The sequence below is a fragment of the Natator depressus genome, chromosome 21 (genome assembly GCF_965152275.1).
Source record: "Natator depressus isolate rNatDep1 chromosome 21, rNatDep2.hap1, whole genome shotgun sequence".
NCBI lineage: Eukaryota > Metazoa > Chordata > Testudines > Cheloniidae > Natator > Natator depressus.
The window spans coordinates 17,934,749-17,957,367 of record NC_134254.1 but is presented as its reverse complement, the minus strand read 5'-3'; the positions used below and the strand labels follow the sequence as shown (position 1 = coordinate 17,957,367).

At 45.2% G+C, this 22,619-nt stretch overlaps 1 protein-coding gene and 1 long non-coding RNA gene across 2 annotated transcripts in view; one reads left to right on the top strand and one right to left on the bottom strand.

Moving 5' to 3' along the window:
* LOC141975469 (uncharacterized) overlaps nucleotides 1-16,216 on the top strand; it is a 25,011-nt gene extending 8,795 nt beyond the window's left edge. The window contains exons 2-3 of the long non-coding RNA XR_012635937.1: nucleotides 14,134-14,253; nucleotides 15,032-16,216. This is a non-coding gene — a long non-coding RNA (uncharacterized LOC141975469). The remainder of the gene's footprint in view (nucleotides 1-14,133; nucleotides 14,254-15,031) is intronic.
* Nucleotides 6,840-22,619, bottom strand: LOC141975468 (tubulin alpha-1C chain-like). The gene is made up of 5 exons (XM_074935848.1): nucleotides 22,478-22,619; nucleotides 16,716-16,938; nucleotides 10,319-10,467; nucleotides 7,543-8,223; nucleotides 6,840-7,264 (listed from the first exon to the last, which is right to left on the bottom strand). The coding sequence occupies exons 1-5, from the start codon at nucleotides 22,598-22,600 to the stop codon at nucleotides 6,971-6,973; spliced, it is 1,470 nt and encodes a 489-aa protein (XP_074791949.1). The 5' UTR covers nucleotides 22,601-22,619; the 3' UTR covers nucleotides 6,840-6,970.

Here is a 22,619-nt window from a genome sequence, read left to right as displayed (position 1 = left end):
TTCTTAATCCATGAAAGGATCTTCCTTCTTATCCCATGACAACTTAATTTACGTAAGAGCCTTTGATGAGGATCCCCCTATGTCCACTGGATCCCCCTTGTCCACGTTTGTTGACCCCCTCAGAGAACTCCAATAGATTAGTAAGACATGATCTCCCTTTCAGAAACCATGTTGACTTTTGTGCAACAATTTATGTTCTTCTGTGTGTCTGTATTCTTCTATGTGTCTATATATTCTTTCCTATGACCTTCTGCCAATCACTTGAGACAACTCAAGTGAGGGTCACTAGTATGCATAGGCTTCCCGCACGAAGAGCACCATTGCCCCAATGCCCAAGGCATATCCCAGTACCAGGGGAGGGATGGAGCGCCTCACTGAGTACAGAGAGGAGTCCCAGTCCTATACTATAACTACTTAAAACTACTGAACTTACTAAACTATGAAAATCTAACTATTTACAATGTAAAAACAGTAGAAACCACTAAACCAGCACCAAGCCAACGGATACCACTTGGGGAAAAATCTCCCAACAGCTGTGCTTGGAATGCTTGCACACCTAAATCAGAATGGACACGTGCAAGCACTCGAAGAAGAAAGGGTGCTTTTTAAGAAAAAGTTAGCTAGCATGATTTGAAAAATCCCTTCACATTTGCATCCTTTGAATATCAAAGGTGCATTTTTAAAATGTGAGCAAATATTTTAATGAACGCATTTTAAAATCCTTGATGTAGAGAGGGTGCATTATATTTAACACGTTAGCTGGCTCTGGTGAACCCTAGGCCCATGTGAATTTTATTTGTAAAATTAAAATGGGTTTGATTTGGTAAATGTAGCCATGACATACATATATGGGATGTGATTGTGGTCAGAAGGGATCAATGCAGATCATAGAATCATAGAATATCAGGGTTGGAAGGGACCTCAGGAGGTCATCTAGCCCCCCCCCGCTCAAAGCAGGACCAATCCCCCACTAAATCATCCCAGCCAGGGCTTTGTCAAGTCTGACCTTAAAAACTTCTAAGGAAGGAGATTCCACCACCTCCCTAGGTAACGCATTCCAGTGTTTCACCACCCTCCCAGTGAAAAAGTTTTTCCTAATATCCAACCTAAACCTCCCCACTACAAGTTGAGACCATTGCTCCTTGTTCTGTCAACCACTGCTACCACTGAGAACAGTCTAGATCCAGCCTCTTTGGAACCCCCTTTCAGGTAGTTGAAACCAGCTATCAAATCCCCCCTCATTCTTCTCTTCTGCAGACTAAACAATCCCAGTTCCCTCAGCCTCTCCTCATAAGTAGTGTTCCAGTCCCCTAATCATTTTTCTTGCCCTCCGCTGGACTCTTTCCAATTTCTTCACATCCTTCTTGTAGTGTGGGGCCCAAAACTGGACACAGTACTCCAGATGAGGCCTCACCAATGTCGCATAGAGGGGAACAATCACGTCCCTTGATCTGCTGGCTATGCTCCTACTTATACAGCCCCAAATGCCATTGGCCTTCTTGGCAACAACGGCACACTGTTGACTCATATCCAGCTTCTCGTCCACTGTTAACCCCTAGGTCCTTTTCTGTAGAACTGCTGCCTAGCCATTCGGTCCCTAGTCTGTAGCGGTGCATGGGATTCTTCCGTCCTAAGTGCAGGACTCTTAAAATAATCAGTTAAAATCTATCTTTTGTAGTTAATAAACTTGTTTTTGCTTAATCTAAACCAGAGAGTTGGAGTGAAGTATGTGGGAATCATAACTAGGGGGAAAAGGCTGTTGTATATTCCTCTCCCCTTTGAGGGAGGGGGCAAATTTTATGAGCTTACACTGTACAGTTCCCTGAGCAGCACAAGATGGTTTAATTCTGGGTTTATACTCCCAGAGGGGGGTGTGTGCCTGAGGAGCTGGAAGTAGCCTTCCCATGCAAAGGCTGGTCAGAGAGCCTGCTTGTAACTGCAGCTGGGTGTGCCTCTACCTGTATTTATGCTGGTGAAAGTGCAGGCTGGAGGGCTCTGCAGCTTGTCTCAGCAGTACAGGGCGAGAAGAAGCCCAGGCTGGTGGGTCAGTGGTACCCCAGTCCCAGGTGGCACCCCAGGGGGAACCCATGACAGAGGCTTCCTTGGATCACAGGGGAATGAGCTTTGTATAGATCTCTTGTCCAGGGAAGTGATTGGTTGTAGTTCAGGCCCAGGCACCAATCAGAAAGGGATGCAACTGAAGTTAGGGTTATTGGGATTTTGTTTCAAGGATCCAATGAGAAGAGTGGTGGGGTTCCCTGCCCAAAGTAACTGAATGTCTGGTCAGGCACCCCCACCTGGAGAGGGACCTGTACCCAAGTGGAAGTAACAGGAAAGGATTTGAGGTAGGCCAGAGGTAGATTCACTCTTGCTGTGGGGAAAATCACTCTTCCCAGACCCACAGGAACCACTACACCATAGGGGGATGGAAATCAACATACAGGACAGATTCAGAGTGTTTCCCCTGCCAACCTGCTCCTAAGAGCTAAGAACAACTCTTAACTGCAATCTGAGCACCACAGGAACCCTGCTGAGAGGAGCTGCCTAGCATAGGGAAGAGACACTGTTTCAACACATCCTTAGCCATCCTGGCCATATCTCCTTCCCGAATTCCCCAACCCAACACTGAGGCAATACTAGCTATAGGCAGTTCTCCAGCAAAACAGATGGCAAGCTCCTTATGCAGCTGCAGCCCCTTGCTGGGCCTCTCCCCTGCCAGTGTTTTAGATGTAGCAGCACAAGTGAGGTGCCCGAGTTCAAGCGTGCTGGGGACCCTGGCTATGTACTATGCTAGCCTGTGCTACCAGGTCTACACCACTATTTGCTCGTTAAAGCTAGCACATACAGACCTCCCCACACTACAAACATATCTTCACCTGCAGCGTAGATGTATCCTAAATTACACCAGTAGAAGGCAGCATTATGCCTAGATCCAGGAATAGGGCTCAAGTGTACTTGCCATGTGTCAATTTCAGGAATCAGTCTACATACAGCTTAGGAATGGGTTGACAGTAGGGCAGTGCTTAATTTGTAATGAAAGAGGTACTGGAGCTGAAGCAATTTTTTCACTTTCATAACTGATGTGGCAAGCCCAGAGGTGCCGGGGCTATGAACCGCTGAGCCCAAAGGGGTCAGGGCTCAGCCCTGGCACAAATTAAACACTGTAGTGCAAGTGTCTACACTGCAGTTAGACATCCACAGCTGGTCCATACCAACTGATGTGGGCTTAGGAGCTGTTTAATTATGGTGCAGATGTTCAGACTCAGGCTGCAGCCCAAGCTCTAGGACGCTCCCACCTCACAGGGCCCAGGACCCCAAGCTCCAACCCAAGTCCAGACACCTACACCTCAGTTGATCAGCCCCTTACCATAAGCCTTTACAGCTAGCACAGGCCAGCCCCATATTTTTAATTGCAGGGTAGATATGCCTATATGTCAGACTGCAGCTGCCATTGTGAACATGGGGCTTGTCTTCCTTGTTGTTTTATTTCCATACTGGACTGAAATGTCAAGGTCCTGTAGTTCACAGAAGCCCCTTTGAGCACCACCCAAGCCAAGTCCATTTTTGAAGTGAACTTTTGGGGAGGGAATGGTAACTAAGCATCAGATCATATGCCAAAGGGGATTGGAGCCATTTTAGAGAGGGTGAAGAGACCAGGAGCAGAAAGCAAAGTACTCGAGAGCGGAGACTCCATATTCTGGAGAAGCCATGAGCAAGGGACCATCTTGGATTACTTAAAATGAAGCCCAAAGAATGCTCAAGAGTGGTGAGGAAACTGAGGTAGGGAGATGTATACAAGTTCTTTGTTTTGTCTAGATCTGTACATCTCTTGGACTACCAAAAGCCAAATGAGTGGATCCTTTCCAAAGTATGTTATGTGCTTGGACTATCACATGTCCCTGAACAGGTGAACTAAACAAGTCAGAGTGCCCAAAAGGTTGGGGTGTGAGAGAAGGGGGTCAGTACTGCTCCCTGGGTCCCTAAGGCGCTGGACTCACTGTCATAGAGGGGTAGCAGAGTCTGGATCAAGGAAGCATGCCAAAGGCTGAATCCTACTGAGACCTAAGGAAGCACAAAGTATGTGTTCAACATGTTGGAACCCAAAACACTGTGTGCGTGTGGTGGGGGAAGGAGGAGAGAGAAGAGGAGAGGGGGAAATCTAGGGAGGGTAGTTTTACCAGGGTTGTGACATTTAAATACTTGTGCTGATAAATCTGTTAACCTAAATTAGTTCCTGATGTTCAAATTTCATTGCCCACCTGTGAAGAATGAAGTGTAAGCTGCAGGGAAGCATGGCTGTACCATACTTAAGGCCCTACCAACTTAGGGTCCATTTTGCTCAACTTCACAGAATATATCAGGGTTGGAAGGGACCTCAGGAGGTCATCTAGTCCAACCCCCTGCTCAAAGCAGGACCTATCCCCAACTAAATCATCCCAGCCAGGGCTTTGTCAAGCCTGACTTTAAAAACCTCTAAGGAAGGAGATTCCATCACCTCCCTAGGTAACCCATTCCAGTGCTTCACCACCCTCCTAGTGAAAGTTTTTCCTAATATCCAACCTAAACCTCCCCCACTACAACTTGAGATCATTACTCCTTGTTCTGTCATCTGCTACATTGGTCATAGGATTTTAGAAGTTGTAAATTTCATGATTTCAAGTATTTAAATCTGAAATTTCAGTGTTGTAATTTTAGGAGTCCAGACCCAAAAAGGAGTTGGGGGCAGAGTTTGTAAGGTTATTTAGGGGGGAGTTGAGGTACTACCTTCAGAGCAGGGTGGCTGGAGAGCAGCAGCTGCTGGCTGGGAGCCCAGCTCTGAAGGCAGTGCCACTGCTCGCAGCAGTACAGAAATAAGGATGGCATGGTGTGGTATTGCCACCCTTAATTTGAGCTGCTGCTTTCAGAGCTGGGCACCCAGCCAAAAACTGCCACTCTCTGGGTGCCCAGCTCTGAAGACAGAAGTAAGGATGGTAATACTGCAAACCCTCCCCCCACCCCCAAATAACTTGGGAACTGCCCCCTGCAATTCCCTTCGGGGCAGGACCCCCCCATTTGAGGAACACTGGTCTCCCCCCATGAAGTCTATATAGCATAGGGTAAAAGTCACACAAAAGACCAGACTTCCCGGTCCCTAACACATTTTTCATGGCAGAGAATTTGGTAGGGCCCTGTCATAAACATACAGCTAAGGGTAGCATAAAATCCTTCCTTTACCTGTAAAGGGTTAAGAAGCTCAGATAACCTGGTTGGCACCTGACCAAAAGGACCAATAAGGGGAGAAGATACCTTCCCCCACAGATGTGAAAGTTTTTCTCTGTGTTCTCTTGGGACAGAGAGGGGGACCAGGCAGAAAAAACCCAAACCTCTCCTAAAACCATACCTGAAATAAGCCTTTAAGATTACAAATTATAAACTAACGCATTCTCTTGCTATACTTACCTTTCTTTTAGCTTGTGAATTTTCCCTGTGCTAAGAGGGACGTTTATACCTGTTTTTTGTAACTTTAAAGTTTTGCCTAGAGGGGAATCCCATGTTTTGAATCTGAATACCCTGTAAAGTTATCTTCCATATTGATTTTACAGAGGTGCTTCTTTTTCTTTTATTATAAAGTTCTGTTTTTAAGAATCTGATTGGGCTTTTTAGTGTAGTGTCCTAAAAACCCAAGGGTCTGGTCTGTGCTCACCTGGTTTACCTATTTGATTGGTATATTATTCTCAAGCCTCCCCAGGAAAGGGGGTGAAGGGGCTTGGGGGGATATATTAGGGAAACAGGAACTCCAAGTGGTCCTTTTCCTGAATTTTTGTCTAACTCACTTGGTGGTGGCAGCAGTACCCATCCAAGGACAAGGAAAGATTTGTGCCTTGGGGAAGTTTTTAACCTAAGCTGGTGGAAATAAACTTAGGGGGCCTTTCATACATGTACCCTAGAGTTCACAGTGGGGAGGGAACCCTGACAGGCCTTACCTATACAGTTTCATTAAGAGGCTATTCTGCAAGCTACGAAGCACCAATCTACGTGATTTTTCAGAGTGAAGTTTCATCTTAGAGAATCTATTAATTGAAATGTACAAAAGGCAAATATGGACCATTTGCACCTGAACTGGCACCATAGATATAGACTAAGGTCAGAAGGGACCATTATGATAATCTAGTCTGACCTCCTGCACAACACAGGCCACAGAATCTCACCCACTCACTCCTGTAACAAACCCCAAACCTATGTCTGAGCTATTGAAGTCCTCAACTCGTGATTTAAAGACTTCAAGGTGCAGAGAATTCTGCAGCGAGTGACCTGTGCCCTACGCTGCAGAGGAAGGTGAAAACCACCCAGGGCCTCTTCCAATCTGCCCTGGAGGAAAAATCCTTCCCAACCCCAAATATGGCGATCAGCTAAACCCGGAGCATGTGGGCAAGACTCACCAGCCAGACACCCAGGAAAGAATTCTCTGTAGTAACTCAGATCCCACCCTATCCTAGTGTCCCATCACAGGCCATTGGGCATATTTACCGCTAATAGTCAAAGATCAATTAATTGCCAAAATGAGGCTATCCCATCATACCATCCCCTCCACAAACTTATTGAGCTTAGTCTTGAAGTCAGATATGTGTTTTGGCTCCACTGCTCCCCTTGGAAGGCTGCTCCATCCCTTTATTAGAAGGAATGAAGTTCTGGAAGCTGCTCTGGTAAATTGTATAAGGCACTTGGACTGTCATTTTCATAATTAAAAACGTGCTTGTCACTCAGATACAGATATTAATATGTAGAACTTTGGCTATTCATTTATATATGGTGGAATGAGTCAGTTGTTGCAAAGTTAAAGGATAGCAAATGGTCCTGATTAAAAAGGTTTATTCTAAGCAGGTTGGTATGGAATACTTAAAAATGGATTTACATTCATGAGAGGTTTCCCATTTACATTGAGGTAAAAGCAGTAAAATGGGAAAGACTTAAATTTCACAGAAGTGAAATGCTAATATTCCTCGCCTTCATCCTCTCCATCAATTGAGTCTGTGCCCACTTCTTCATAATCCTTCTCAAGTGCAGCCAAGTCTTCCCGAGCCTCTGAGAATTCTCCTTCCTCCATCCCTTCTCCCACATACCAGTGAACAAAGGCACGTTTGGCATACATCAAGTCAAACTTGTGGTCCAGACGGGCCCATGCTTCAGCAATGGCTGTGGTGTTGCTGAGCATGCAGACTGCACGCTGAACTTTGGCTAGGTCACCACCAGGAACAACTGTTGGTGGCTGATAATTTATTCCAACCTGGAAAAGAGGAGAACACACTTAGTTTTCCTGTAGGGTTTGGTGATGGCTGTGATTAGTTACTGACCACAATAGTAAAAGCAAGACATTAATTTTACTTCATAACTGTCTAAAGAGCTCTGCACACAAACAAATGCAAGCTCCCACCCATAAGATATTTATAAAGCCCACTAGATACCTACACCACAGCTTTAGGAATACATTTTAATAAGCCATTGATATACAATGGCTTTTCACTCCTTTGTTGTGCAATTATTTAGCAGCTGTAAGAGACTTGCCTTAAAACCAGTAGGACACCAGTCAACAAATTGGATTGTGCGCTTGGTTTTGATAGCGGCAATAGCAGCATTGACATCCTTGGGGACAACATCACCACGGTACAACATACAGCAGGCCATATACTTGCCATGGCGAGGATCACACTTCACCATCTGATTGGATGGCTCAAAGCAAGCATTGGTGATCTCAGACACAGAGAGCTGCTCATGGTAGGCTTTCTCTGCTGAAATAATCGGGGAGTAAGTTACCAATGGGAAGTGAATACGGGGGTAAGGCACCAGATTAGTCTGAAATTCTGTCAGATCCACATTTAAGGCACCATCAAATCTGAGGGAGGCAGTAATGGAAGACACTATCTGACCAATGAGGCGATTGAGGTTGGTGTAGGTAGGGCGTTCAATGTCCAGGTTCCTACGGCAAATGTCGTAAATGGCCTCATTGTCAACCATAAAGGCACAGTCGGAATGCTCCAGAGTGGTATGGGTAGTCAAAATGGAGTTGTATGGCTCGACAACCGCTGTGGAGACCTGGGGTGCAGGATAGATTGCAAATTCTAACTTGGATTTTTTTCCATAGTCGACTGAGAGGCGCTCCATCAGCAGTGAAGTAAAGCCTGAGCCAGTGCCTCCCCCAAAACTGTGGAATATCAGGAAGCCCTGCAAACCAGTGCACTGGTCAGCCTGAAAGAAAGAAAAACCTTTTAAGTGGGCAGGTCTGAACATTTAGAATCAAAAAAAAAACCCCCAGCAAACAAAACCTTCTTCCCAAGGAGCTCACACATCTGCTCAGCTCTTATGAATTCAAAGATGTGTGAAAACCCTTCTCAAGCTCCAAGAAAAAAAGTTATCTATCCATGAGGGTATTAGTCAGGACAACCCTCCTCCCCAGAAGCCAAAAAACAAACTGGCTTATAGTATTCGTGGACATCCCTTTACTGAGAGTACTCTTAGTACAGATCTACCTCGCCCCACTTCAGTGGCACCATATTTCTCAACACCTACTTACACCCTTTTTACCTCAGTGAGATACACAGCTGGATTTGTCAGCTTCTAGTGTCAGGTTTCAGAGTAGCAGCCGTGTTAGTCTGTATTCGCAAAAAGAAAAGGAGTACTTGTGGCACCTTAGCAACATAACCAATTTATTTGTACTCCTTTTCTTAGTGTCAGTTAAGCAAATAGCCATTGACCCTGCACAGCAACAGTGTCTAGAATCAGCCAAAAATCAATCCACTTTTATATTTACTATTTATAAACAATTTGTTTGATGTTCTGGACAGATCTAGAACTGCCTACTACTATCCTAAGTTCCAGTGTGATAAGTGGTGTATTTAAGCCCTGCATATTCCCGGAAAATATCATGAGGCTGTTGAATCCAATGAAGTGAATTGCAACATATTGGACTATTCAAGGAAGCTCTAGTTCAGATCTTTCCCTGAGCTGTTAAAAGATTAATACTGCACTTTCTTCTCAAGGGTGCAGGGTCACATAGGAGTCAACAATGACTCCCAGGACCAATTAACAAGCGTGGACAGTTTGCAAGAGAAAAAGGAACATGACAGAATGTATTGAGTTAAGTCTGTTAGAGTGCACACAAAAGAAAGACTTCCCTGGCACTTCATCCCTAATTTAGATTGAATGTTTAGAGCAAGTACTCCAAGGGCTCAAAAAGCAGCTGGGGATAGAGAAACTTTCACCACACATGGCATATTACCAAACCAGAGGGAAATTCTATGCACTGGCAAGAGCATTCTGTATCCATAACAGACTATGCAAAGCACATTCTAACTACCCTAGCTCAGTGGTTTGAGCATTGGCCTGCTAAACCCAGGGTTGGGAGTTCAATCCTTGAGGGTGCTATTTAGGGATCTGGGGAAAAAATTGGGGATTGGTCCTGCTTTGAGCAGGGGGTTGGACTAGATGGCCTCCTAAAGTCCCTTCCAACCCTGATATTCTATGATTCTACCCCTAAAAGAAGCTAGAAAATAATCTTGGACTTCACCTCAGCTAGTTCACCACATGGTGCGTAGGTCTGAAGCTCCCTCAGTCTCACAGCATGGTCAGTTTCTCTCCCACTTTGTATTTTTGTTCATAAAAAAGTATGAAATTAGAAGGAAAGTGTGTGTATGGTAACACCCGTTGTTTCATGTTCTCTATGTATATAAATCTCCCCACTGTATTTTCCACGGAATGCATCCAATGAAGTGAGCTGTAGCTCACGAAAGCTTATGCTCAAATAAATTTGTTAGTCTCTAAGGTGCCACAAGTACTCCTTTTCTTTTTACACTGAACATGAAGATCAGACTTCAGCCCACAAAAGCAAGAATTCAGGAGTGGAGGCTAAAACCCTGCAGTGGCTGCAGCTAAGGACTGGTCCCTTTCCATCAATAACAATGCAAACCAGACTGCTATGTGGATAGACCTCAGCCCTGGCCTTTGTGAGTTTGTCAGAAACTTGACACAAACTTTTTGGTTTGATATAAACTTTTTTTTTTTAGGCAAGTTGATGGTGCTGGTTCAATTGTAGTCCAATAGGAGTCACAAGGTGTCTTAGATTTTCCTCTGATCAGAGTAGTCCATTTTCACATGGCTGAAGAAAACAGCAGAATTTGACTCCATAGCTTTTCCATTTGTACATCTCCCAACAGACTACAGTGCTGAATTCTGAGCCCCACACATCTCAGAGCACTTACCTAGATTAATTTCCAAACCTCACAAACCACAATGTAGAAAGTTCTTTAAAAGATACAATCTTCAGCGCAGAAAAACGGGAACTTACCAGCTTCCTGGTACGCTCCAGAACAAGGTCAATTATCTCTTTCCCAACAGTGTAATGACCTCGAGCATAATTATTAGCAGCATCCTCCTTGCCAGAAATCAGTTGTTCAGGGTGGAAAAGCTGCTTGTATGTCCCATTCCGTACTTCATCTGGAAAGAGTATTGTGCATGAGTTTATAGTAAATTAGTTTTGGTTTAGACAAAAGTTTTCAAGCTCACATGCCTAAATAAGGCACCCAAATCCACCTCTAGACAGCTCAACAAAAATGGCTTGGCTTTAGAGATGCATCGCTAGAAGATACCCAGGATGCCTACTAGGTTCAGTGGATGTTTAACATTTAAGAAAATCAAGTTGCTTATTTAGGTATCAAGGAATTGCATGCATGTTATGTCTGCACGTTTGAATTTTTTGGCCTTAATACCACTCTGGCACAGGCAAATATTAAACTATACAAACAACTTGTGTTTCATAAATACTTTGATTTAAAGCAGCAATTTTCCAGATTTTATAAATTCATAGATTTCTAAAGCCAAAAGGTGTAACACAATGATCATTTAGGCTGATTCTGGCCTATGTTATACAGGCAGACTTTCTCCTAGGATTCCTGCAGTGGAGAGTTCTTTTCCTACGACATAAGTATAAATCAAATGTCTAATTCAACCACAAGTTCCTGGGCTATATTTGGAAAAAACTTCCAATTTCTATTTAAGGAATTTAAAAAAAATAGAAACATGGTTTTTAAAGTTATTTAGGCACCTACAGGTGCCGAGAGCGCCCCAAAGTACCTGAACGCACAGTGGAGCCAGAAGAGAATTAAGCATGCGCAGGCGCTTTTGAAGATCACTCCAGGTGCTAAACTACCTTGAAAAATCTGGCCCTAAATGATCGTTTACCACTTCAAGATAATTCCTTCAAATGGTTGGTTACCAAATGGCTATCAATCTGCATCTTATTCTAATTATTTTTTCCCCTAGATTAACCTTAGCCATTTAATCTTATTCTTCAAACAAAGGCACATCTTCTCCCTGTGCAGTTTACTTATCAACCAGGAGCAAGTCATTTCAGCTTTCTGTCCCTCTCTTCCTCCCAATGTTTTCAAAGCTCTTCTGAGCCCCTTCCAATTTTTCTACATCATTTTTAAAATATGGATCCTAGAACTAGACAAAATTTCAGTAGTGGTCTCACCAATGCTAGATCATCACCTCTACTTCTACTCAGTAGTCTCTGTCCAGGATGCAGTCCTCCGTCTTTTTTTACTAGATGTAAGACCTTGCCTTTGGCAGTATGAAAAAGCATGTTTGATTGCTTGGTAAAATGGGTGCAATCCAGATTGTTGTACTAGTCATCATTCTTCACAGCAATCTGCGTGTCACTTGGAAGAGGAGTTAGAAGTGGGTACACTTACCCATACAGTAACTGATGTTCGAGACGTGGACTGTTCTGCAGTTGGCGAGCACATGTCCAGTGCGCATGTGCCAGGGACTGTTCTAGTCAGGAGTATACTTGGATTGGTGCATGCACTCTTCCTTCCTGGTGTGCTTCACAAGGGCATGATGGGCAGAATCACCCCAACACCAGTTCTTTCACAAGAGCCAATGACATCAGGACTCTAAAGTAGCAGGGATGGCGAATGGGCCATGGAATAGGTGTCCAGACCAAACACCTCATAGAGCACCCAATACTGTGCAGGTAAGTAAACTCTTCTTTGTGTGATAGCCCACTATTTTTCCCTAAAGAACACAGACTAACACGATCATCCATCACCCCTGGCTGCTTGCACCAATGTGTAGTACTTTGCTAATATGCGTACAGACAACCAGGTCACTGCTTTTCAAATATCCTGGACTGGCAAGTTTGCTAGAGAGGCTACAGAGGTGGACTGGTCCCTGGTGGAGTGGACTTGTACTTTGCCAGGTCCTTTTCTGCTGTTGCACATTTTGATATCCTCTGTAGATACAGCCCATCCTTTGATTCTTTCTGTGTAAGCCAGAAACAACCTGGGAGACTTCTGGAAGGATTTCATCCTGTCCAGGTAGAACAATATGGCTCTGTGCATGTTCAGTGGGTGAAGCCTATACTCCTCTCTGCCAGCATGAGATTTGGAGAAGAACACAGGTAGGTACAGGACCTCACTGATGTGGATTCTGACAACACCTTAGGAAGAAGTCTAGGATGCTGAGATTCTACGGTCAGGAAACTTCCGCAAAGTAGTTCTTAAGAGTAGATTTCTAGAAAAACCGCCAATCTTGATTTAAGGATTGTCAATGAGGGAGAAGCCATCACAACCCTTTGTACATTGTTCCAATCATTAATTACTTTCACTGTTAAAAGTTTAGGCCTTATTTCCAGACTGAATTTGTCTAGATCCAATGGCTGGAAGTTGAAACATTACAACTTTCTCTGCTGGATTGAAGAGGCATTATTAAATATTTGTTTCCCATTTAGATACTTACAGACTAATCAAGTCACCCCTTGACCTTCACTTTGCTCAGCTAAATAGGCTGAGTTCCTTGAGACTCACTATAGGCATGTTTTCAATCCTTAGCAGTTGTCAAATGCAGAAAAATAAAGTAATGTTTCTACTCTTGCTCAAGATTCCCATCTTTATGCACCCCAAGAACACATTAGCCCCTTTGGCCACAGCACCATACTGGGAGCTCGTGTTCAGCTGATTATCCACAATGACCCCCAAATTCTTTTTCAGAGTCTGTTTTTCCCAGGATAAAGTCCCCCATCCTGCAAGGATGGGCCACATTCTTTGTTCATAGATGGATACATTTACATTTAGCCATATTAAAAACCCAGTTTGCTTGCACCCCCTTTACCAAGTAATCTAGATCACTCTGAATCGATGACCTCTTTATTCACGACTCCCCCAATTTTTGGGTCATCTGCAAACTTTGTCAGTGATGATTTTAATATTTCCTTTCAGGTCATTGATACAGATATTAAATAGCTCTCCATGGGCTATGAACAGTGTTACAAGTGCCAACAGTTACAAGTTACCATACAACTCTTTCTAAACAAAGACATTTATTCTTAAGGTAAAAGCATTACAGAGAAAAACAGATTTAAGCATATTGTGAACAGATCAGGAGGTGCCCATCCATCTTACGGGGTCCTAGCTGGCCAAAGTCCTTCCAACCCTTCTGTAACAGCTGGGGTCCCCCTTTGGGCAGAAGGGCCTCTATTTGCTAACAGAAAGTCGGCCCTAAGTCAGTTTAAGCTTTTTATATCAAAAGTGTTTTCTTTGTCCGTTGGTCTCTGGACAACCCAGTTTGAACCAGTGGGTATACCTCTCTGGATGTGTTTACAACTTAAGTGATTCAACTTAGTAACCTCTACTGTTTTTGGTTCCTGGAGGTACTATGGTAACCCTCCATCAAAAGTTGCATAAAATCCCTGATTCACAGCAATTCATTAGCTTAATACAATATGGTCCTCAAAGATACTGCATGGGATTACAATCTCCCCCAGGCCCTTGAAAGTGAACTGGGGATCTTGTGAATCTAGAGACTGGAGGACTACCTGAGGGAGATCCAGCCAGTAGACCTAGGACTGCTATGCCTAAAGTCTCTGGAAGCAGAGTGTTTTGCATGCAGGGCAAAGAATGTAGGTGCTGCCATAAGACCCAGCAGCTCAAGGCAGGATCTTAGGTGCATCAGGGGTTGGGACCATAGGTGGGACTAGAGATCATGCACCATCCAGAACCTGTCAAGTGGTAGTTAGGCAGTTACTCCATGGAGAGGCTATATGGTCCCAATGAATTTTATGTGCCATACAGGTGTTAATGTGGATTTCTTCTCATTCCCCAGCAGGCCTAGATGTGCAAACAGCTGGAGAATGGACAGGATGTTGATTCAGACCTGAGATTTAGTGGCCATGACCAGCCACTTGCTTAAGCACAAGACCATCTGGATGTCAGTGCTTCCAAGGTAGGCCACCACTGCAAGGCACTTCATAAATACGTGGAGCACCACTGAGAGCCCAAAAGGCAAAATTTGGTATTGGTAGTGATTGCTGTCCAACACAAACCTTGGGAAGTGCTTGAGCACCAGACACATGATGTGAAAACACATATCCCTGAGGTCAAGAGTTCTCCTGATATGGGGATGGGATGACTGATGTGAGGGAGACCATCTTGAACTTGCATTTCTTGACATAAGTGTTCAGGCATTTGAGGCAGGTATTCAGCCAAGGCTCCCTGTCTTCTTGGGGGATGAAGTAGTACCTTGAATAGAACTTCTCTCCTCTCTACTGAGGAAGTACCTCCTCTATAGAGCCCACTGCAAAAAAGGGACTGTATTTCTGTCTAGGGAGGGGTCCCTAAGGAGGGACAGGGAGAGGATAGGAACTGAACAGCATAGCTTCTTTGGACCACCTCCAATACCCAACACTCTGAGGTGACGATGGACCAAGGTTGATGGAAATGAGCCTGATGGTTGCCAAAAGGAAGGGAAGGCAATGATCCTAGAATGAATTGAATGCTGTCCTCAGGCACAGAGTCAAATCTGCTGCCTGGTCAGTGTCAAAGCAGGTTGGTGCAACCAAGAAGATATTCACAGGGATAACTACCTTGCAGGATGAGCAGTTAAAGTCTGGGGTACTGTCGGCACCCTTGGGGTGGGAAGACCTCCTTTTCCCCCCCACAGGGTCCCACAGACCTCACCGTAACTACAGTGCCTAAGTGGAGGTTAAATACTGTTGGTGCAGATCTCTTCATGTACCACAGGCTGCAGAGAAGAAACTGGGTGTCGCAGAGTGGTTCAACCCTTTATACCCTTGCGAGCACATGAGAGGAAGAGCACTTGGACTGCCCCAAAAGACACTCCTGACTAGAAAATTCTCTAATGTGAGCACACTGAATGAGCAATCACCAACTGTGGAATATTTATACAGCTTAACACTCAAGAACTGGATTGTCCTAGTTGCTATTCAGTCCTAGATGTCACGAGGTCCTGTGTGTGCCTACCTGAGAACATCCTACCATCTCACCAGCCAAGGACAGAGCAGCTTTTTTTGGAAGCCAAGATCTTCCACCATCTGGAAAAAAATCTGTATGGACATAAAACTCTCCTGCTGCCAAACCACAAAGCGCAGGGTATGTTCAGCACAGCACTTGCTATCCCATTTGGCTTTAGCAATTCTAGAATGTATGGTAATGAGATATCAGAGTTTAATTAAAGCCAGGCAGGGAGAAAGTAATATTGGGTTTTATAATTAACTCCAGATGAAGTTGCCTGCTGTTTTTGCATATATTCTGCTTTTAACCCAAAAAGTTAAATCAGATTGGTCCTGCTTTGAGCAGGGGGTTGGACTAGATGACCTCCTTCCAACCCTGATATTCTATGATTCTATGACTATGATTTTTTTATTTTTAAAAAAAGCTTATGACAGCATGAGAGATTTGAAGGGACAGTTACCTTACTTATTGGTGCAGATCTGTAAGACAATTTACCCAACATCATTTGTAACCTAGCAAGCTGATATTTAAGGGAAAACTTTTTTCAAAAAAACAAACAAACAAAAAAAACAAACAAACAAAACAGAAGCACCAAATGAAATGGACTTGCTAGGAGATATCTGCACTGGTTTAAAGCACAGTCTTAGCCAGACATTTTGCATTAGCACTGCAAGGCATGCACAAGAACCATGGACTGAAGAGTCAAAGTGAGAAACAGAGGACGACAGCAAAAGGGGCGGTGGGCATTGGGCAGTCACAAAGTGCATAAGTAATTATATAAAGAGGTTGGAAAAAGTCAAAAGGAAACAGTAGCTGGAAGATGCTAGCCAAGCTAAGAGGAGGATGCTGATGGGGGGAGGAAAGGGGATTGAGAAAGAATTGCAGAAGCGAGACACTAGCAAGTATCACAAGTAGTCAACTCAGTCATGTTGGTTTCCACAAGAGCGGTTACTGTTGAAGGAAAACAAAATGCAAAGCCACGGAGCATACAGATGTATTGCTATTGTGCATTAAAAATACAGTGTATTTTTAATGCACAATAGCAAGGTGCTTAGAGAACTCTCAGGATGTATAGTATCCAGTAAATCCAAAAAGGCTGCTGGTGCCTGTAGATGCTTTACCCATGAAACAATATGTCAGCAAAGTGTTTAATGTCTTGTAAATTCTTCCAACTTTGAAGTACTTCTTTTTAATTGAGGTGCCTTGTCTAGAGGTAATGAAAAAGCAGAAAATCTTATGCATTGCTTGGAAGAAGAGTAATGATTACATACTTGGGGTAAGCTTTGTACAGAGAGCATTTAAAGCATTTAGAATACTTAAGGCATAACAGAAACAGAAAATAGGACCCTCAGATCAACATTCCAGCCTGTCAGTTGTGCCAGTTCCCATGGCATGTCTCTTACAAAGCAATACAACACTGCTGACTGTATTTACCTATCACTGCAGGTTCCAGATCCACAAACACAGCACGGGGGACATGCTTTCCTGCACCAGTCTCGCTGAAGAAGGTGTTAAATGAATCATCACCACCACCAATTGTTTTGTCACTTGGCATGGTGCCATTGGGCTGAATGCCATGCTCCAAGCAGTAGAGTTCCCAGCATGCATTGCCAATCTGCACACCAGCTTGGCCAACGTGGACCGAGATGCACTCACGCTGTACAGAGAAAAAAGAAAATTAAGGTTTCTTGGCAGGAACAGTGGCTTTCTTAACAAGCAAAATACCCAGCACAAATGGCTTGGAACTACCATACTGCAGAATTATTAAAACTGCACCCATAACATTGGCCTCATTGTATTAGGGTTAATGACAATTGGAACAGATTCCAACTGTAACACAAAACCTTCCTTCAGTCATCTATTTTCACCTAGAAAAACCCTTTGGACATTGTCAAGTAACATCTTATAGGCTCATTCATCTCTTCATTGTTCATGTCCTCTCAGAGACCTGAATGCAAAGTTTCACCTCCTTCCTCCACTTCTCCAGCAAATTCTGTCCTCTCCCTATTTGAGAAATATTGATTTTTTTCCATTTTGAATGTAATTAAAGGTTCAAATCCCACTTAATCGGCCAGCACCAGCCTGTATGTCATCATTATCCGTGCCACCCCAGTTCCAGTAGTTTGTTTAGTTATCTGCTGCAGCACATCACCAGAGGGAGCACAATATTTTAAAGAAAACTGAGGCTATTTCATTTTTCCCCTTTTAAATTAGCATATACAAGGCCAGAAAACAAGCCTTCCCTATCCCATTAGTCTTAACAGTACATAAAACTGATCCTAACTGCCACCCCTTCACCACTTCATTTAGACAGGTTTCAGAGTAGCAGCAGTGTTAGTCTGTATCCACAAAAAGAACAGGAGTACTTGTGGCACGTTTCTTTATGTGCATCCTGCAAGGAAAGTAATGGTTTGTAAAATGATCCCCCCCAGTGTTGAATTCATAAAAATATGGAACTTTAGGTTCTTACACAAAGCTATAGATGCATGCAGTGCTTTGCATGTCTATCGTAGTGTAAGCAGGATTATTTTCTTTTCCCAAACTAGTCAGGGCTGAAAGATCTCCTCACACTGTCTGAGCAAAGTTCTGCTGCACCCCCACCAGCCAACTCAACTACTCGACACTCACACAGTTCCCAGCTTAGCGTAGCCGGTCAGAAGCCAGTATCAAAGTGACAACTCCACCTTTAAACTCACAGAATATGGATTCTGCCCCAAGTTACAAAAAAAATAACCCCCCACACGACTTCTCAGTGCCCTTCTTAATATGTAAAGGTGTGGCTTGACTGTCCACGTTCAACAGGCCTGCTTGTACAAACCAGTCCTTGCCACACCCCTGAAAAGTAGGCAGGGATTTATATTTAATAGAGGGGTGAGTTGAGGCCGAGGTTCATCAACCTGATCTCAACTACACAAGTCATAACAAAGCTGCAATTGAAACACTAGTGTCTTAGTGTCCCAACTCTGTTCATTTCTGTAAGTCTACTAAAGTGCCTTCCAGCTGAGGGCTAAAAACAAAGGCTAACATTCAAACATAGGTGCCTGGATTTATGCTGCCAAGTCCATACTTAGGCCTTGTCTACACTACACAGTTTAGTTGGCAAAAGCAGCTTTTGTCAACAAAACAGTGGAGGTGTACACACTATAATGCTACTTTTGGTGACAACTCTTCCGTTTTGACGACAAAATAAAGCCACCTTGTTGAGAGGGATTGAACTTTTTGTGGCAAACAAGCAAAGCATCAGTGTAGATACTGTGTTCGTTACATCGCCATAACTAGCCTCCAAGAAGTATCCCACAATGCCCACTGTGACAGGTCTGCTCACTGCTTTGAACTCCATTGCCATGCATCCAGCTACACAAAGCTCAAGGAACTGTGGAAATTCCTCGGGGTGCAGAACTGACATAGCTACTGCCCAGCTGAGCACGAGGGCAGCAAATGCACTCCTGCCTGGACTACAGGGAGGGGTAGATCATCTTGGCCTGTGGGCAGAGGAGGCTGTGGGAGAACTCAGTGGGAACCACAGAAACATTAACATGGAATCCTGCTCTCCCTGGCACTAGGAACACAGCCACAGGCATGCAGGGCAGGCTGCTGCTGGGGGAGGGAGGAAAAGACTGCTGTGCTGAGCCCTGTGCTGAGCCCAGGCAGGGAAGAAGGCAGGGGCCGATGTTGGGAGCGTCCCCTCCCCCTGGATAAGACAGTTACCTTTGTGGTAACTGCTGTTCGAGATGTGCTGCTCATCTCCATTCCATATTAGGTGTGTGCGCTTACCACATGCACCGTGCTGGAAGTTTTCCCCTCAGCAGTATCCATAGGGGACTGGCTCTGGTGCCCTCTGGAGTGGCGCTCGGATGGCTGCTGCTGCCCCCCCCCCTTCCTTCTGGCCAGAAACGCCAACAGTGGGGAAGGAGGGTGGGCTGTAGAATGGACATGAGCAACACATCTTGAAGAACACCAGTGACGGAAAAGGTAACTGTCTTCAAGTGCTTGCTCACGTCCATTCCATATTAGGTGACTCCAAAGCAGTACCTCTGGAGGTGGGTAGGAGTTCATGGACATGTAGACTGCAACACAGCTCTGCCAAGCCCAGCATTATCTCTGGCCTGCTGAGTGATGGCATAATGAGCAGTAAACGTGTGATGAGAGGACCACGCTGCAGCTCTACAGATGTCCTGGATAGGGATGTGCGCCAGGAAAGCTGCTGAAGACGCCTGCGCTCCCATCAAATGGTAAGGCCTAACTACACTGACCTAAGCACTACACCTCTTTGCGGAGATTATTAGGTTGGGCGTAGTGGGCAACTTACATTGGCAGGGCAACGCTGCAGTGTAGACCAGGGGTCTCAAACTCAAATGACCACGAAGGCCACATGAGGACTAGTACACTGGCCCGAGGGCCGCACCACTGACCCCTCCCCCCGCTGTCCCTGCCCCACCCCCACTCCACCCATTCCATGAGGCCCCGCCCCGCCCCACCTCTTCCTACCCCTTCCCGGCCCCCATTCCAACTCCTTCCCGGCCGGGGCAGAGCCGCTCTAGGTAAACTCTGGGGGGCGCTGCAGGGAGCTGGCGGGCCGCAGAAAATAACCCAGCAGGCTGCGTGTTTGAGACCCCTGGCGTAGACAGACTTAAGTTGATGTAGGCTGCTGTACATTGACCTAACTGTAGGGTAAACCAAATCTTTAAGACACATGGGCTTAAGTCTGAATTCCAGCTCTGCCTGTTCTGATCTTGTGCAACCTCTTATTTTAGCTGCAAACTAACAAGACCAGCAAAGTGCACAGAAATATTAACAGGCATCAGCAGATCAAGAGACCTGAACTCATGAGTCTGGGCTCAAGACCAGCAGCTCTGCCAACAGGCCAAAGGGTACTTTGTGAGCACTCATTCACTCACTAGGCCTTCCACTAGGAGCCTGCTCTCAGCTGGGATTCCTTCAAGCAAAAACAAAACAACAAAAAACACCCACACACAGAACCAATCACACATCAGCCCTGCAAAACTCATGATTTTTAGAACTATGTAACAAAGTTTTTGTTTCTGTTTATTTGCCTTCTGGTTTGAGCCTTCATAGGTCACATTCTCAAGATTCTCGCCATGCAGGCTAGCTTTCATAAAAAAAAATCTAAGAGCCTCACATAATCAGAAACTGGAGGTTTAAGACAAACACCAAGCATTGCAAGACCCACGATAGAAGTCACAAGTCAGAAATAGCATATATGGCAGAGTTATCTTCCAGTCCAAGTCCCTGCAAGGCACTGTTTGGCCAAAAACTGCTCACTCCACAGCACCAAATAAGCCAGCTAATAATTTTTCATTTGTGTATTTGTGGAGCTAGACCCTTTGGTCTGGATTTTCAAAAGAGTTCAGGTCAAGTTTCCAACAGCTCCCATTTGTGACGCTCATGGCTAGAAGTGCTCAGCCCAACATTAAGAGGCCACATTTTCAGGCGAGCTCATAGTTAGGTACCCATGTGGGCACTGAGCACTTCTGAAAGCTCCAACCTAGATCAGTGCCAGGTGGTCTAGGGCTGTAAGATTTGTATGGAATCTCCTCAATTCGCTCTGAGTCTATGCAGTGCTACCTTTCTGGGGGCACCTGTAGCTCAAACTTCTTGGCCAAATTTGCCTCACCCTCATCCTTGAAGTTGCACCGCAATTTTCCAGGCACTCCATCTAGGCACATGCATTTTATAGCAGAGTAGTTTAATAAACTGGAAAAGCTTTCTTCTTCCTAGGCCTTGTCTACCATACTGATGCCTGAATGTACTAGCTCTACGCAAGCTGGTCTGTAGAAAAGCATACTTAGACCAAGTGGGGAAAAAACAGATTCCTGTAGCTAGGACACTGCTGTCCATTGATTTCACTGCCTGTTATTATGCAATCCATGTAAAGGAACAAACATCAAGCATCTGCTGAAGTGTGATATTCATTTTCAAGAGAAAAGAAAAGGAGTACTTGGGGCACCTTAGAGACTAACAAATTTATCTGAGCATAAGCTTCCATGAGCTACAGCTCACTTCACGAGAAGTAGCTTCAGTGATCTCATATTTGGAAGAAAAGCAGCATGTGCTAGACAATTTAAACATTTGTATAAAACTGCAGTAACAAGACTAAGAATTCAGGTACAAGTTATTTTTAAGTCTAACTCAGACAGATTCATTTTATAACTAGTTTGAGACTAGACTTCTAACCGCATAAGCATGCCTATCGGGAAAAACAACCAACCCGTTTGGAGTTTTACAGGTTCCCTTAAGAGACGTGAGCCCTAATATACATCCATAACGTTAAAAAGCTAGCATACAAATTGCCATCTTATACTTTGTCAAGCCCTTTAGAGCATTGCATCCTAAGCAAAACACTTTTGTAAAGGTGTATTTTGAGCATGTGCTGTGGCCAGAGAACTCCCTGAAGAAATCATACAGGAAAGTGCTGGAGCCAACTCCGCATGAAGAGATTTCTATGTAAGAGTTAAGATCTAGCCTTAGAAGTCACCCAGAGTCTCAGTGGCATGCATCCAGGAAATGCAGTTGAGTAATCATCACTTGAAATTCTCTCTAGCCCAATTACATCTGTGCAAATTAATTCTGGGTTTGTTAAGTGAGCTGTAGCTCCCAAAAGCTTATGCTCAAATAAGCGTTAGTCTCTAAGGTGCCATAAGTCCTCCTGTTCTTTTTGCGGATACAGACTAACAGGGCTGCTGCTCTCAAGCTTGGTTTTTTAGAGAGCACTTCACCATCTTGCCTGTAGCGAGATGCGGCAGTGGGGATCGGGAAGGGCGGATGAGGGGCAGCCATGTTCTTTGGAAAGCAACCACCATTTTGAACCACGGCTTCTTTGAAACCTCGTTAGTTCGCACAGGAGAAGGGGTCAGCATGTGCAGCCACCACTGAAAGCTCCGTCTGCAGGGAGCTGCGCTACCAAGAAAAATCAGCTTCCCCACAGACACTCCCTACAGTCGCCCTGGAATCAAGGCCCCAGGGTGCCGGGCCCCGCCGTCACCCCCAAGCGCTCAACCCCCGCCGCGGCCTTGCACCGGACCCGCCCCGGCGCGCCCGCCAGAAGCAGACCCGCGCCCGCTCCCCGCACGGGGGCTCCGGCGCCCCCCGGACCCGCAGCTCAGGGGACCCCTGCCCAGCCCAGGACCCGGCCCCAGCAGCGGTGCCACGTGGAACCTGCCGCGCCCTCCCCTGACCATGTCTCCGGCTGACGGGCGGGGCCTCCGGTGGCGGCAGACGCGCGACGGGTCTGAGCAGCACCGCAAAAGCAGCGGCGGCCGGCCCGGGGCCCACCTTATATAGGGAGCCCCGGCCCCCATCGCCCCCCATTGGCCCGCG